General features: G+C 43.0%; 2 protein-coding genes across 4 annotated transcripts in view; one reads left to right on the plus strand and one right to left on the minus strand.

Moving 5' to 3' along the window:
- Nucleotides 1–13,258, plus strand: part of LOC6739671 (poly(rC)-binding protein 3) — an 87,890-nt gene that overhangs the window by 19,120 nt on the left and 55,512 nt on the right. The window lies entirely within an intron of this gene.
- LOC27208802 lies at nucleotides 5,393–8,442 on the minus strand. Of its 3 annotated transcripts, none has more exons than XM_044922949.1 (4): nucleotides 8,378–8,442; nucleotides 5,688–5,994; nucleotides 5,567–5,617; nucleotides 5,393–5,503 (listed from the first exon to the last, which is right to left on the minus strand). In XM_044922949.1, the coding sequence occupies exons 2-4, from the start codon at nucleotides 5,905–5,907 to the stop codon at nucleotides 5,466–5,468; spliced, it is 309 nt and encodes a 102-aa protein (XP_044778884.1). In that variant the 5' UTR covers nucleotides 5,908–5,994; nucleotides 8,378–8,442; the 3' UTR covers nucleotides 5,393–5,465. The 3 variants fall into 3 exon arrangements, with proteins under 3 accessions (XP_044778884.1, XP_039150246.1, XP_039150247.1); XM_039294312.2 differs by having other exon boundaries at nucleotides 8,330–8,406; XM_039294313.2 differs by lacking the exon at nucleotides 8,378–8,442 and adding an exon at nucleotides 7,705–7,867.

Genomic DNA, 13,258 nt, shown 5'->3' on the forward strand with positions numbered 1-13,258 from the left:
AAAATGCACTCCCCCTCCACGACCACCCGCCCCACATGTGAGTGGTGTTTCCTTTCTGCTGGGTTTCCCACAGTTTCCGAAACGGGTTTGTCATTGTCCAGTGGGCATCGCCTCCTCCGGACCGTGCTGGACTTATTTGCGCCGCCAAGCGTACTCAATTGTGAGGCCCGATGTTGGTCCTGGCCTGTCCGGTCGGTGTCCTGCGCTGTCCTGCGAAGTGCTGCAAAGTCCTGCGATGTCCTCCGATGTCCAGCAGCTTGTCATCCGTTCGATAAAATTAAAACGTCTGCTTATGTGCACAGGACCTCGTCCAGGTCCGAAGTTGCCTCTTTGTTTATCGACTTGGCAATGTCCTGCTGCCATATCCTTCGCTCCACTTCCTGTTAACTCATTTGACTCATCCTGGGCAAGGAACTGTTTATGGGTGACCTCATCTCCATATGGTTGGACATAATGTGCCATAGCAGTTTAATAAACTGTTATAATTAAAATTGCTAATAGAAATCTGATTGCTAAGGGGTAGCGGTATACTGATGGATAACAAACATGGCGGATTCTGAGTTAGGCCTGCGATATCTTCTATTCAAAATGTAATACTATACAATATGGTTATGGTGTGTATGGTTTAGGATCTTCTATAAGCCAAGAGCTTTTCTAGACCACTAAGCAAATACATCATCATTGATTTGCCAAATTAGTGTATTCCCCATTCGACTTGGTGTCTTCCTGGTGAAAACTTTTCATCCTCCTTATGTTCTCTTTGTAATTTGCCTGGCCGGCGACGTCGTCCTCATCAACATCGAACGAACAGCTGCTGAATTTACAAGCCACTTTTTATGACAACAATTTTGCCAGCTCTTCAATTCAGTTATTTATCGATAATTGGAAATTGCTGCCACACAGTCAACCAACAACAGTAGCAGCCACAATAATAGAATGGGCCAACCTTTGGCCATTTGCATGTGCCATTCATTGTCCTTCATATCAAATAACCCATGCTTCTCACTTCGCTGCAATTTCTCATCCTTGAATACGTTTGCATCACATACAAAAATTCCACATATAAGGCGGTTATTGGCTGAGGACCGAATAATCCATTTCATTTAAATTATCTAGACTCAGTCCTCGAAGAAGGATTCTTGTAATTGATTGGGAAACCTAGGCTAACCATCATCTATAATTATTTAAAACCCTCGTTGGTCAGTGGTCAGTGATATGACAATAACCTCTTTGCTGTGTGATGCTGGCACCCCGATTATTGGGGCCAACAATGCTCCACTGAAAATGTCGTGGTGGCCAAAGGAAAGTCGGTGGCAGCCATTCCTCACATGTGGAATTTATTTCACCCGCCTGAAACAATAAACTTCAGTTTACCAGTCCCGTCCGCTCCCCTTGGTTTTTCTCCTGCGGTTGCTGCTGCACTTTTCCGATAAGCATTGATTCCACGTGACCACCCTACCACCCCGAATCACCACCCCCCGCTGGGAACCAGGGGATTCCCATTTGCGCCGAATGGGGCGACATTGTGTTGCATCGACGGGCTGGCTAATGAGTTGCTAATTAGACATGTGTGTGCTTAATTCTGGCTTTAAATGACAATGTGTTGCCGGATGGCCGTTTTAAGTTGCAATTAGATGACGGGCATTCTTTCGCATCGGATGAGTCAGGCATTGCCTGGGAAAAAGATGTAGACATGCACTTACAAAAATTAGTATATAATTTAAAGAGTACAGATATTAGATTCGCAGCTGACTTCAGTTTTTAAGCACCGCTATTGAAATTCGGATTAATCTTCTATTTGACACAAAACTACGCAACTGAAAAGCAAAGGGTTTTCAAAGTGATCTGTGATCCGCATATCTGTCCGTCCGTCTGTCCGTATGACCGCTGTTATTTCAGGAACTATTGAAGCAAATCGAATTGAGCAAGCGATTTTAGCAAAACAGGAACTTTATACTCATAACATACATCGTGTTTTCCACAGGATGAGTTAATCATGCTTACCATAATGCTTTAAGTGAAGAAGAGAGTGGTTCATACAGATAATAACGATAAGCCCAGTTTTTCCCAGAATGATATTCAGCAGCAATAGGGACAGAGTCTTTAAGTTGAGCTCGGGACGGGGGGGACAGCAGAAACCTCATCGGAAGCAGTGCCATTGGCTGCGATTCATAATGACCACTCAATGCAACCACTTGATTATCAGGCCAAGCCTGATTTCCCTTGAAGAGCTCACCTCGCGTCAAGGCAACTTTCACTCAACCCAGTGAAAGGCGAGCGATGGCATTTAAAGCTTTTTGCTGCGGGGAAATTCGCAGGAGATTTGCATGTGTACAATCGCGAGCATAATCATAATCCTTTCAAATCGTGTAATTAAAATGTGTGCATATAATGCCTTCAATTATAAGTGGGAGTGGAAAGCAGTGGAATAATGGAACGAAGAGTCGCACAGAGAATCGGAATAGGGAATGTAATTTGCATGCCCACATGTACTTGCTTTCTTTCTCTCTCATGGACGAGGATAAATTGAAATTTCATTAAGAAAGTTGTGCGAGACAGGGACGGCTGTTCGCCCCCTCTCGCTCATGTCACTTCAAAATTGAAATGTGTAATGGCTGGCTCGTCGGTGTGGGTGTGGGTGTGAGTGTGACTGTGTTTGTGGGTGTGGGTCCGTATGTCTATGTGTTCGTGTGCCTGTGTGTATGTAGGCGCACTTCAGCGACTTAATTGTGTCGCGTTAACGTCAAACACATGCAACAAACATGAGCAAACAAATGCTTCCTGTGTGTGGATGTATGTGTCACGGCGTGTGTGTGTGTGTGTGTCAGCCCCGTGTTGACAGATTCAACCACCCAAACAAAAAACCGCCCCTCCGCCCGCTCATAACATACAAAGCCACTCTTTTATTTTATAGAAGGAGCACACGGAAAAAAGCTCTCGCACATACACACGCTCACTCGAGCGGCAAAACATATCCGCACACATCCGATGTACCTGCCCCACCCCCAGACACGCCCTCCGCCCACTCCGCCCCACCACCCCCACCGCCTTTGTTTCCAGCGAACACACATCTCAGCAGCCAGCAGCCCAGTGCCACCTGTCATAAATTTGCATGTGCGCAAAGGTTGAGTCCCACATAAAACACGAATTGCTGTTCGCAGGCGTAGCTTACTATATCGATCTTGAAGAAGGACTCCTGAAATTTGTAGTCCTTATAAAATATGGACCATTCCTTCGAAATAACGACTTCAAAGCAATTCAACAGTCTATGAACTTCTGTGGATCGAAAATCGAACTTTCATATGCGTTAAATTCGATTGATAAAGATTAAGATTGATAACTGATATGAAAAATGATATGAAATTCGTATTATGCCAATTATATATTCACTTTTTATAAAATACCTAAAAACTTTCAAGGTTCGTACATTTGGGTAATAATATAAAAGTATTTATACAATAGCTATATTTTGTAGAAGGTTTAACGCATTGCTTTTTCATATTTTCTTATTTTTCGTAAACAATAGCATACTTGCTGCCCCTTCCTCGCCGGGCGAAAAAGTGCAGATAACCATTTGTTAGAGGCAATGAGTGGAGCGTTTTTGATAGGCACTACCTATCATCCAAGAGCAGCTGTTCCGTTTGCGACGGCCCACCCACCTGCCACTTCGCCACCCATTCTGAGCCACCCAGCGAGGAAAGGCAGACGAAGGCTTATGCATAATAGACACATGTGTGTGAATGGCTGGAAAATCCATTTTCATAACCGAGTCAGTCTGGGGCTGAGTCTCATGCTCCCCGGCTCCATTTCTCCATTTCTCCTTTTCGGGGTCGGGACTTGGGCGGCGATTATGAGCGGGCTAAAAATACCGCGGCACATGGAAATTTTCAATATGCCACTAGGCAGCCATTGTCCGGGCCAAATTGGATTTTCGAATTGGAAAGGAGCCGCCCTGTGTCTTGGCCATATGTACGTGGCGCGCAGCTGATAAGTTTTAAGCCTTCGAGTGCTAATCAAGCGCTGACTGGGCAATCAATTTCGTGGCGAGCTCTTTTAATGAAGCCGCGCCGCTCCAGAGGATCAGCCTGTTGCCCCTCGGTTGGTGGGTCAGATGGTTGGGTGGCTGGGATGAGTGAAAAGTGAAAGGCAGCAGGCTGAGGCGGGCAGCTCCAACTCAATCCACCTTCCGCTTCCTTTGCCCCCCCTTCCCCTTCGATCCGTCTCCTTCCGACCGACTGTTGTGGCCAGTTGACAGTTTCATTAGTTGGTTTACATGGCCGAAAGGGAGAGGGCCAGGATTGTTTGCACTGTATCGCCATGTTGTGCAGGATATTGGCTGGCATTCTCTGTGGGTGTAAATGTGGATGAGGCTGGGGATGTGCATGTGGGTGGCTCGTTGTCACTGCTGTTGGTTGCCGGCTTGCTGGTTTCTGGTTGCTGGTAGCTGGTTTGTTGTCTTGTCTTGTTGTGGGACACACACCGGATGTCGACTGATAAGTTCGGGTGGCACGTCCTGTCGTACCCTGCGCCTCTCCATTCTCATGTCTAACCAACTGAACGGCTTTATACCATTTAAATCTAAGGTCCTTCAAAAGGGTGTCGCCGATCTTCAGTTTGTAGCAGCACGAAGAGCATCAATTTGACATTTATCTCATGATTTATATATTCCATGAATATGAATGATAGTTGAGTGCTTTACTAAGCAACATTTGTCGTAAGGGGTTGGCGAACATATTCAATTATTACTTATTGATTATTTATCTTTAAAAGATAGTTTTCTATATGTCATGAAGATTACTATATTAGTACCTCGTAGTGTAAAAGGGTATACTAGATTCGTTGGAAAGTGTTATCAGTTGATCCGCCCTTAATATCTTTTGATTAAGATATAGTTGGCTCTGCTCGTCGGCACAAAGTATAATTCTCCCATAATGGAACATCTGCAGGCAAACACCAGTCATCTGTCCCCAATCTTCGTTCAAGACCCACTGCACCTATACCACTCGCCGCTTGACCCTTTTTAAGCACATATTCCAAATCCAGGACACAATCGAAAATGTCTAACGCACAACAGGCAAATATTTTCTTTTCGCTTTGTCCGTGATCACTCGCTCTGGTGACCCATAAAAAACGAAGAACCAGAATCACAATCGGGGAAAAGGAATAGGCAAAATCCCCAAAAAACGTCCAAATAGCTAAGGGCAATGCACGTACAGGTCGACATCCGTGTGTTGACCAAGAAGGTGGCCATGCAAAACTGAACAGTCTCGTGGCCACCAGCGGCAGGCAACAACCTTAGATACAGTGGTCAAAATGATTATAGAAGCAGTCATTACCTGGAACCATCTGGGAATTTTAATACCTGGTATTTGCAAGATTATTATTATAGGGTATAATTTATTCGATTTAGAATATAATGATGTAAAAGTATTAGGCTTGCTTGAAGGTTACTTTTCGTTTAATACTTAGGAAGGTTTGGGTATTGACGTACTGTACTTGGGTGCTTAAAATGATGTAAATATTAACATTAAGATTATAATCACTTATCATCATACTTTTAGTGTACCTCTAGGAAATACAATTACTGTTAATGCAACTCTGCAACTTCTTAATACAGCTAAAAGGTTAGTTGCAAAGTCCATAAGTTTTTTGAGTGAGAAAGCAAAAGGCGTGGTTATACAACTCACTGGTGCTCTGTACTCCGTGATGTGCAAAATACCAACGCCAACTTTCACCCACAGCATCCAATTGTTTGCCGATCCCCTCGTCCCGCCACAAATACATCCAGATGTATGTATCTATGTGCATGTGAGCTGGGACAAACACGCGATGTAGTAGCGTCCTGCCTCGGCCTCCGGTCTCCCAGGACCGGAACTCTCCCCTTTCTGTCCAGGAGGCGGTGCCCATACGTGTCCTTTGGTCATCATAGAGTTCAGTTTGGCATATGTGTGCCGCAATGGGTCCTGGTGGCCGTGTAGGTGTGTTTGTCTGTGCCTATAAAAGTGAACGGAAGTTAATACGTTTACCGGTTGATACCCTATCTTAGGTAGCACGGCATATGGCACCACCAGTCCCTCAGCACCAATAAGTCCAAATACAAGCAAAATTAAATGAAAATGGTTTCCTATTAGACGTCTTTTTTTAAATCCTGAACATATATCCATTTGTTACATTGAATATATGTACATATATCATTTCAAATATATATCTATCTTCTTCGATTCAAATAAACTAGGCCCTGAAAGGACATCTGAGATTCGTCCTTAGCCGCCAGCTCAGCGCAGGTGGCGCAATCTACATTGTTTCGACCAGCTCTTATTGCTGTAGTTATTCCTATCGTTGCTGTTACTGCTTTTTTGCCTTTGGAGGGAGGCAGAATGGCTCGAAATTGAATTGCGTTAATACGCTTATGGCATATACGATTATTGGAGGGCCAGGGGATATATCCTGTGTTTTGCCAAGGCTGGTGCTTTGTAATAAATTGCCAAAACAAAGCCCCCTGTAAAAATCTGAGAGGAGTCTTATAGTGATTCTTCCGTGTATCTTTAAACAGGAATAGCTCTATTAAATAAGTATTTCTGATGCCTTACTTTTCAATGCCGCCGTGCTTGAAGTTAATTACTTGCCTTAAATAAGTAAATTTATTCTTCTTATATGCATTATCATTATTATCCACCATCTAAATGAAAACCCTTGTAAACACGCATTTATGGTCTTGCTACACCACACTCCTTACCCGATTACAGGGTATGCGTAGGCATCAAATTGAGATTAAGTGCAGTCAGGACACTTGGGGCTGCCAGTGGTTTTACATAGGTGGCAGAATTATGTGTATGTGTGGGTGTGTACAAACAGGTGGATGCCCGGACGGGGATCCCTGGGACTAAGGGCCTTTACAACTTTTATGTGTTCCAACATGGCAGTAATTGTTATGTTGGGCTTATGGAATTTTGCTGGGATGAACGTATATTCTGCTTTGCTTATTCTGTTTATTGAGTGCCGGCAATGCTGCATACATTTATGTTCGAGAGAACGCCCGGAATGGTTGCAGAAAATTATAATCCTGTAAGCACCGCGTTTCCCCTGATTTCAGCTCCTCCACTTTTCCCAATTACTTTTCTCCTGCTTTTTAGATTTTAAACTCAGACCGGCATTTGGCCTAAGCCAAATGAATCCGCCTTCCTCATTGCCGTTGTCCTTGGCAAAATTGCATTATTATGTATTAGTTCCCCTGCCCTGATCCCCTCCGAATTCGCAGCCAGGCACCTGGTTCAGCTTCGACTGGAGCCGGAGCTTGGGCTGTCAGCTCCTTTGACATTTTCTTAATACACTAAAAGCAAACGTCATAGTTCAAAGTCGGAGCGGCACTTAGGCAACGGCAAGTTCAACTGCAGCATCCCCCACTCCATTGCTTCAGTCCACCACCCCAACCACTTCAATATACACTTGAAGAAAACTGATGCATTGGAAAAGTTCGAAGACATATGTATATGGTATTTAAAACTAGCTTGTCCGTGAAATTCACGGGTTTCATTCCCTTTTTTAGTTGAAAAATATACAATGATTTATACATTTAAATATATAAAATCAAGCCAATTCGAATGCGCAATTTTCCTAGCTGCATCCACTTTCTCGCTTTCTATCTGCCATTGAAGTACGTATTTTTTCTTATAATATTTCCACTTTGATTCAATTTCTTAATACCTTTAAGTTAACATCCGCTTTGGCAGCGACTTGCTTGGCTACCGAGGAATGAAAGCGCGCCAGAGACTTCCTGCCAGAGCGGCGAGTACTTTGGCATTATCCTTGCAATCAGCGCAACTGTAAATCACACACACACACCCTTACACACAGAGCCATGCCCCCATACCCCATACCCCCACTCCGACCCACTCAAGCGGGAACTATTAGAATAGTTGACACACAACTAGAAATGGCACCGGGAAATGATGCTCGCTCGGTTTGGCCGGAGCATCCTTTTGTATTATGGATGTGGCCGTAACACGCTAGCAAACACTGCACGCGCAGGACACACATCTACACCGTTCACCGCTCTCCTCCGGCCTCATCTTCGCCATCCTGTCGTTTTCACGGAGCTCCCTTGTCCAGGACGCAGGACGCAGTGTCGTCCGCTCCGTCGCCGCACTGACGGATATTCCGGTGCTTGTGTCAAACGCTTGTCATTTTATACGGTCACTACCCCCGGCGTCTCACCGACATGCCCGGAACACCCAACACCTCCCACACTTGGGCACACACACACACGCTGCCCTGCTTTTATCGGCTTAAAATGCGAAAATTGCAAATAAATACGCTAAAGTTTTCCTACTTCGCATCGGGCACTTCGCTGAGCTGCCTCGGCTGCTAAATTATTTACTCGGTTTTATTTGACGTTAAACGCTCGGGACTTCAGATTCGATTGTCGAAGTGTGCAGTAGTACACTTCGATTAAAACGTAATACTTCACTTATATTGAAAGGCACTAAGTATTTAATTTTAATAAGTCTGTGAATTTAAATATTTCTTTTGTCGAAATTACTAAATCAAGCACATTACCTAGTAAGAAATGAATATTCGTTTAAATGTTTTAAAAACCATAATTAGACTTTTAGGAAAATATGCCATTGTTTTGAAGACCCTTTTGGATTTTGCTCTATGGTTTTTTAAACAAAAGTGCCCGAGCTGGTATTTGTTTAAATAAGACAAGAATTAATCTTATAAAAGAAAGTAGTGACTGGACACGCTTTGTATTTGTTTTAATTATGAATTAACTGGCAATCCTATTAAGATAGAAATATGTAAAATGTATCCAAGTCTGCCCTTCTGGTTTTCAAACTTCTGTGCCTTCAGCTTCCGAACTTGTTAACTTCAAATCAACCCAAGTGCAGTTTGCAAGCATTTATCTGCGCCAATCACGAAAGTGGCTTCTTTCAGTGCTGCGCTTGGAGTTGCAGATACAAAACATGCGTGCGAGATACAATTTCGATCGTTAGCTCAATGACTCGTGCCATTTGCCAACGTGGAATCCTCCTAAATCAGACCCGCGCCACCCCTGCGATGTAGTTGGCCATGTTCATTTCGTGTACGCGCCACGAGTGCTGTCCAAATAATAGCTGGCACACATCCATCCATCCCGGTTCGAGATTGCAGATGAAAGTCTGGCCAGTCCCGGGTATCCTGGCAGGCGGTATCCTGCAAAGCCGATGGAAGGCTACTCCTTACTCCGAACCCAATCTCGCTTGTTTGACGTTGTGTTGAGTGGAAATGGAATTGCCGACCGGGGTCGGGGTGAGATGTTTTCAGTTTGTTATCGATAAATATTCACTCAGCCGGTGATTGCTGTGAAAAGTCCCACTTCCCCGGACAAGGTCCCTGTACCAGGCGGGAACTCCCTCGTTTCCTCGGGCAACTCTGCAACCCTGCATCACCGCATCCTTTGAGTCCCTCTCTTTCGCCTAACCCAAAGAGTTCCAGTTTCCAGTTTCAGACGCGGCGTGTGTCAGCATTTGACACATTTCATTTACATTTTTTCCTGTTTTCCCTTTCCCAGGCCTGCTGCCCATTGTCCATTCAAATGTGAAAAACATATCGGGTTTGCATTCGATTTTCCCCAGCTTTCTTTTTATTTTTCGGGTCCATTTCCCAGCCACGTGCGATGAAGCTGCAGGAGAACTTTAGAAGGGTGGCGTGCTAAGTAAACACAGCAGGAAGCTGTTGGTAAGGGGTTAAGGCGAGATAATTAGTTACTTTGTGTCCTTGCGGTTGGTCAGCCACCCCACCGCACCACCCTGCTCGGGGGCGCCAGTGGCTGATGGGCGGATTTGTAGTTGGCGCGTGCCTTAGTCCAACGGAGGCCCGGAATGGAGTTGCGGGAGAAGGATGAGGAGATCCTGCAAGTAGGGAGTTTGGTTTGTCTGTCTCGGTCGTCGTATTTGCATTGGTTGAGTGTATTTGCTTATGCTCTCTACGGTCTGTAGGGTTAATTGAATTTGCTTTTGAGGTTCCTTTTTATTAGAGCAGGGGTGCAAAGCACGGTGGTTTGTCAATTTGAGGCTCCTTCGCCACATGTTCGTATGTGTGTGTGTTTATGAAACGAAATCATAAATATTCATGAACTGACTTCGCATTGGATTGTCCAGAGGTGAAGTCAAATTTTGAGACTAAATGCTTCAGCCCGCTCGGAATTCCAACGGGACACCTGTAAAGTCATCCATGACCTCTGACGCACAAGAAACAAAAAAAGTTAGACGTAGTTGCAAGATAGTTTTTGGAGATAAATGTACCCACAAAATGAATGCATACAGATATAATGCAAATATTTATCTTCGTACTTCTTTATGGTCTGAAATAAAAGAAAGATATCAACCCTGTATTTTATTCATATTTTTTACATTTCTCTTCGCTACATTTGAATAATTAAATATATTTTAAATAAATAAATATATTTATTTATCTCAGTCCTCGTCACTTGCATTTATTGAGCCGTTGTGTCAAGTCATTCCATTAGCCGGTAGCGTAAAATAAATATCCTGAGTGCTTTAGAGCGAAAGTCGCCAGCAAAAACTATAACTGTTATTATTCCACTTTTGGTTTTGACTTCGCTCAGTTGCGAAATAAAAAGTTTTTAATTTGCTTTCATAGCCTTTCAACTTTCCGGTTCGGCTTTTTTGGCTATGTGTCTACAATTTTGTGGCAAATTAAATAAGCAAGCGAAGCGTTTATGCACCCATACATAAACCCTGAAACATACAACCATTTACGTACATGTGTGCGTTAAAAAACACCTCGCTGCGAGTCGTAGCGCAGCAAAGTATGCAACACAAATTTCGGAACCGCGCTTTTCGTGCCGCATTTAAAGCTTAACAAGCTGCTCAGCTTTAAGGTGGTGTGCGTGCGTCAGGATGTCCTTTTCCGAGAAGGGCTGCCGGAAGTGAGTTTGCCAGTCTGTGAGCACATCATGTGGAAAAATTTGGGTCTGGATTAGCGGGTTACGGTCTCAGTAGTCAATCAGGAAAATGATGAGATAAGCTGTTCTTTTTTTAATACGATGAAACATTCTGAATGGGCTAAGAAGTAAGATATATACTTGTGGTTATAAAAATAGGTATTTTGTTCATTGTTTATCAAATCCAATTTCAGGATATTGTATTTTTTGTTGAAATTTAAATGGGACCACACATACCAGACTCTTTTGAGTATAAATGTCTTCATTAAAAGTTTTAAACATTGCTTTTATTGTCATTAATATCACACAACTAATCCAATGGCTTAAATACTAAGAATCGGAAGACTATATCGTCAAGATCCCCACCGAATCTACGGATATGTAGATGATAAAAATTGTATAAAAATACAATCTTTTCTTTACCTTTACTTTTCTAAATGAAGATCATTATTAATATCAATACATAAAACTTTCCCAGAAACCTTGTCTGTTGTTGTATATATGTAAGTAGGTAAGCTGAATTACATAACGTATGTATTAGAAGAATAACCTGATAAATCGAAGATGACGTGATTATTAGTCGTGGAACTACACGCTACTATTCTTCAATCAGAAGTCCTTTAGCCTTACTCGTTGCTAAAAACTGTTGTAAAAAATTCAATTGATGTATTTTTAAATCTCAAATTAAAAGCTGAAAAGCCCAAATTATTAATAATAGAATGCAAGCTTCCTATTTTATCAATACATTTTCATTTACTTTCCAGGATAAAAACGAAATCAATTTCGAGGGCAAGTAAGTTTTTTCCTCATAAATGTTTTTATTAATTTAATGGCAGCGAAACGCATAAAAAGTTTTTTAAATTTATTCGGGTATTGGCTCTTTCTATTGTTATCCTATTTCCGTGCAGTTTCCGGCTTTGTCCTTTGAGTCGCAGAGAGCCAAAAGTTTTGTCTTCAATTTAGTTAATTAGCAGGCTCACATGTAGACTCTGGTCCCGCTTTTCTCCATTTCCCCGCACGAAATGCCTATCACATTATCAACTTTGGTGCTATTTAAGTTTTCTCCAGAAAAGTTTCTTCACGCACTTGTACAACACTTTTACTCCAGTCTTCTCCCGAGTGTTTCTACTCCATTTCTCCGTCTAGAAGGATTCCATTTGGACTTCTTTCTTCTTATCGATGGAAGAAGTAAGGTCCGGCTCACACACACGAGCCATAAGGAGGCTGTCTCGTCCTGCAGGACCATAGTTTAGGAGATAGGCAAAACATTAAGCGGATTAGTTTTCCTACCCAGGAATCGGGCGGGACATCGGTGGGCATTCAGGTGGGCAGAGGCCATTAGTTGTGAGTCGTCGCCGGCTTTTTGCAGTTGCAGAGGATGGCGAGCAACTGAAGCTAGTTATAAATTGTTGGCTATTAGTTAAATGAACTTGCCGCTTTCTGGCTCGAGCACGGCTTTACCGTTTCAGTTGGCAACCACTAAGCCACCGGAAGAGGCCAACTCGAATAGATTTACATTTAAATGTTGCTAAGAATTTAAGCTTATGAAAGGTGAATGATTCAACGAATGGAGGAGGCAAATTGAAATATTGAGAATGAGGGACCGAAGGACATGGAAGGACCTGTGTGCTCAAGAAGTGTGATAATATCGATAGATAGCATATTCTTAGTAATTCACCACTTCTTTGTTTGATGCAGCTTAGTCATATCTTAATCTATGTCATCTTTTGTGAAAAGCCAAAGCATCTGGTTGTGGTTTTGTATTTACCAGTGAATAATTGCAACTCCTTTAACTAAGTTATTATTTTGAATTTATATCAAATGATATGGCTTCTTAGGCGTAATCCAGCCATCCAATGGATATATTCCAGCAAAAGTTACTGCCAATCCAGGAGCAAATTGATTATGGACTGGCCCAGCGACGATTTGCATAATCCAAATCGATAATGAGTGGATTGTGCAGCTTATAAGTGGGCGGAGTGGGCATACCACTGAATCGGTGGCAATCGGCTGTATTGACAATTTCAGCCGCATTTCATGACAATTAGAGTTTATTCAAAATTCAGACGACCTAATTTCATATGTCAGCCTGTTCGACAGCTAGCCCAGCACCACCCAACCAGCCCAACCCACCCAACCACCACCCACCGACAACCCACTAACCGCCGACCACAGGCAGTTAACTTTTTGGCACAGATAGGAATATTTTGTGGGACATGTCAAAGTTTTTGCCTCCTGATTTCCTTCACTTTACTTCACTTCGGTTCGGTTCGTTTGTGTGCGGAATTCAATTTCTGTTTTTTATCAGGTGGA

This window comes from Drosophila simulans, chromosome 3L, assembly GCF_016746395.2.
Source record: "Drosophila simulans strain w501 chromosome 3L, Prin_Dsim_3.1, whole genome shotgun sequence".
In the NCBI taxonomy this organism is placed as follows: domain Eukaryota; kingdom Metazoa; phylum Arthropoda; class Insecta; order Diptera; family Drosophilidae; genus Drosophila; species Drosophila simulans.

What these genes read in the sequence shown, in the direction of transcription:
- LOC27208802 (XM_044922949.1), bottom strand. Translation starts at nt 5,907, where the DNA reads ATGGGCACCGCCTCCTGGACAGAAAGGGGAGAGTTCCGGTCCTGGGAG. An exon ending in TCACGGAGTACAGAGCACCA is followed by an intron (nt 5,618 to 5,687) that starts GTGAGTTGTATA and finishes CTAACCTTTTAG; the next exon opens with CTGTATTAAGAAGTTGCAGA. An exon ending in AGTAATTGTATTTCCTAGAG is followed by an intron (nt 5,504 to 5,566) that starts GTACACTAAAAG and finishes CATCATTTTAAG; the next exon opens with CACCCAAGTACAGTACGTCA.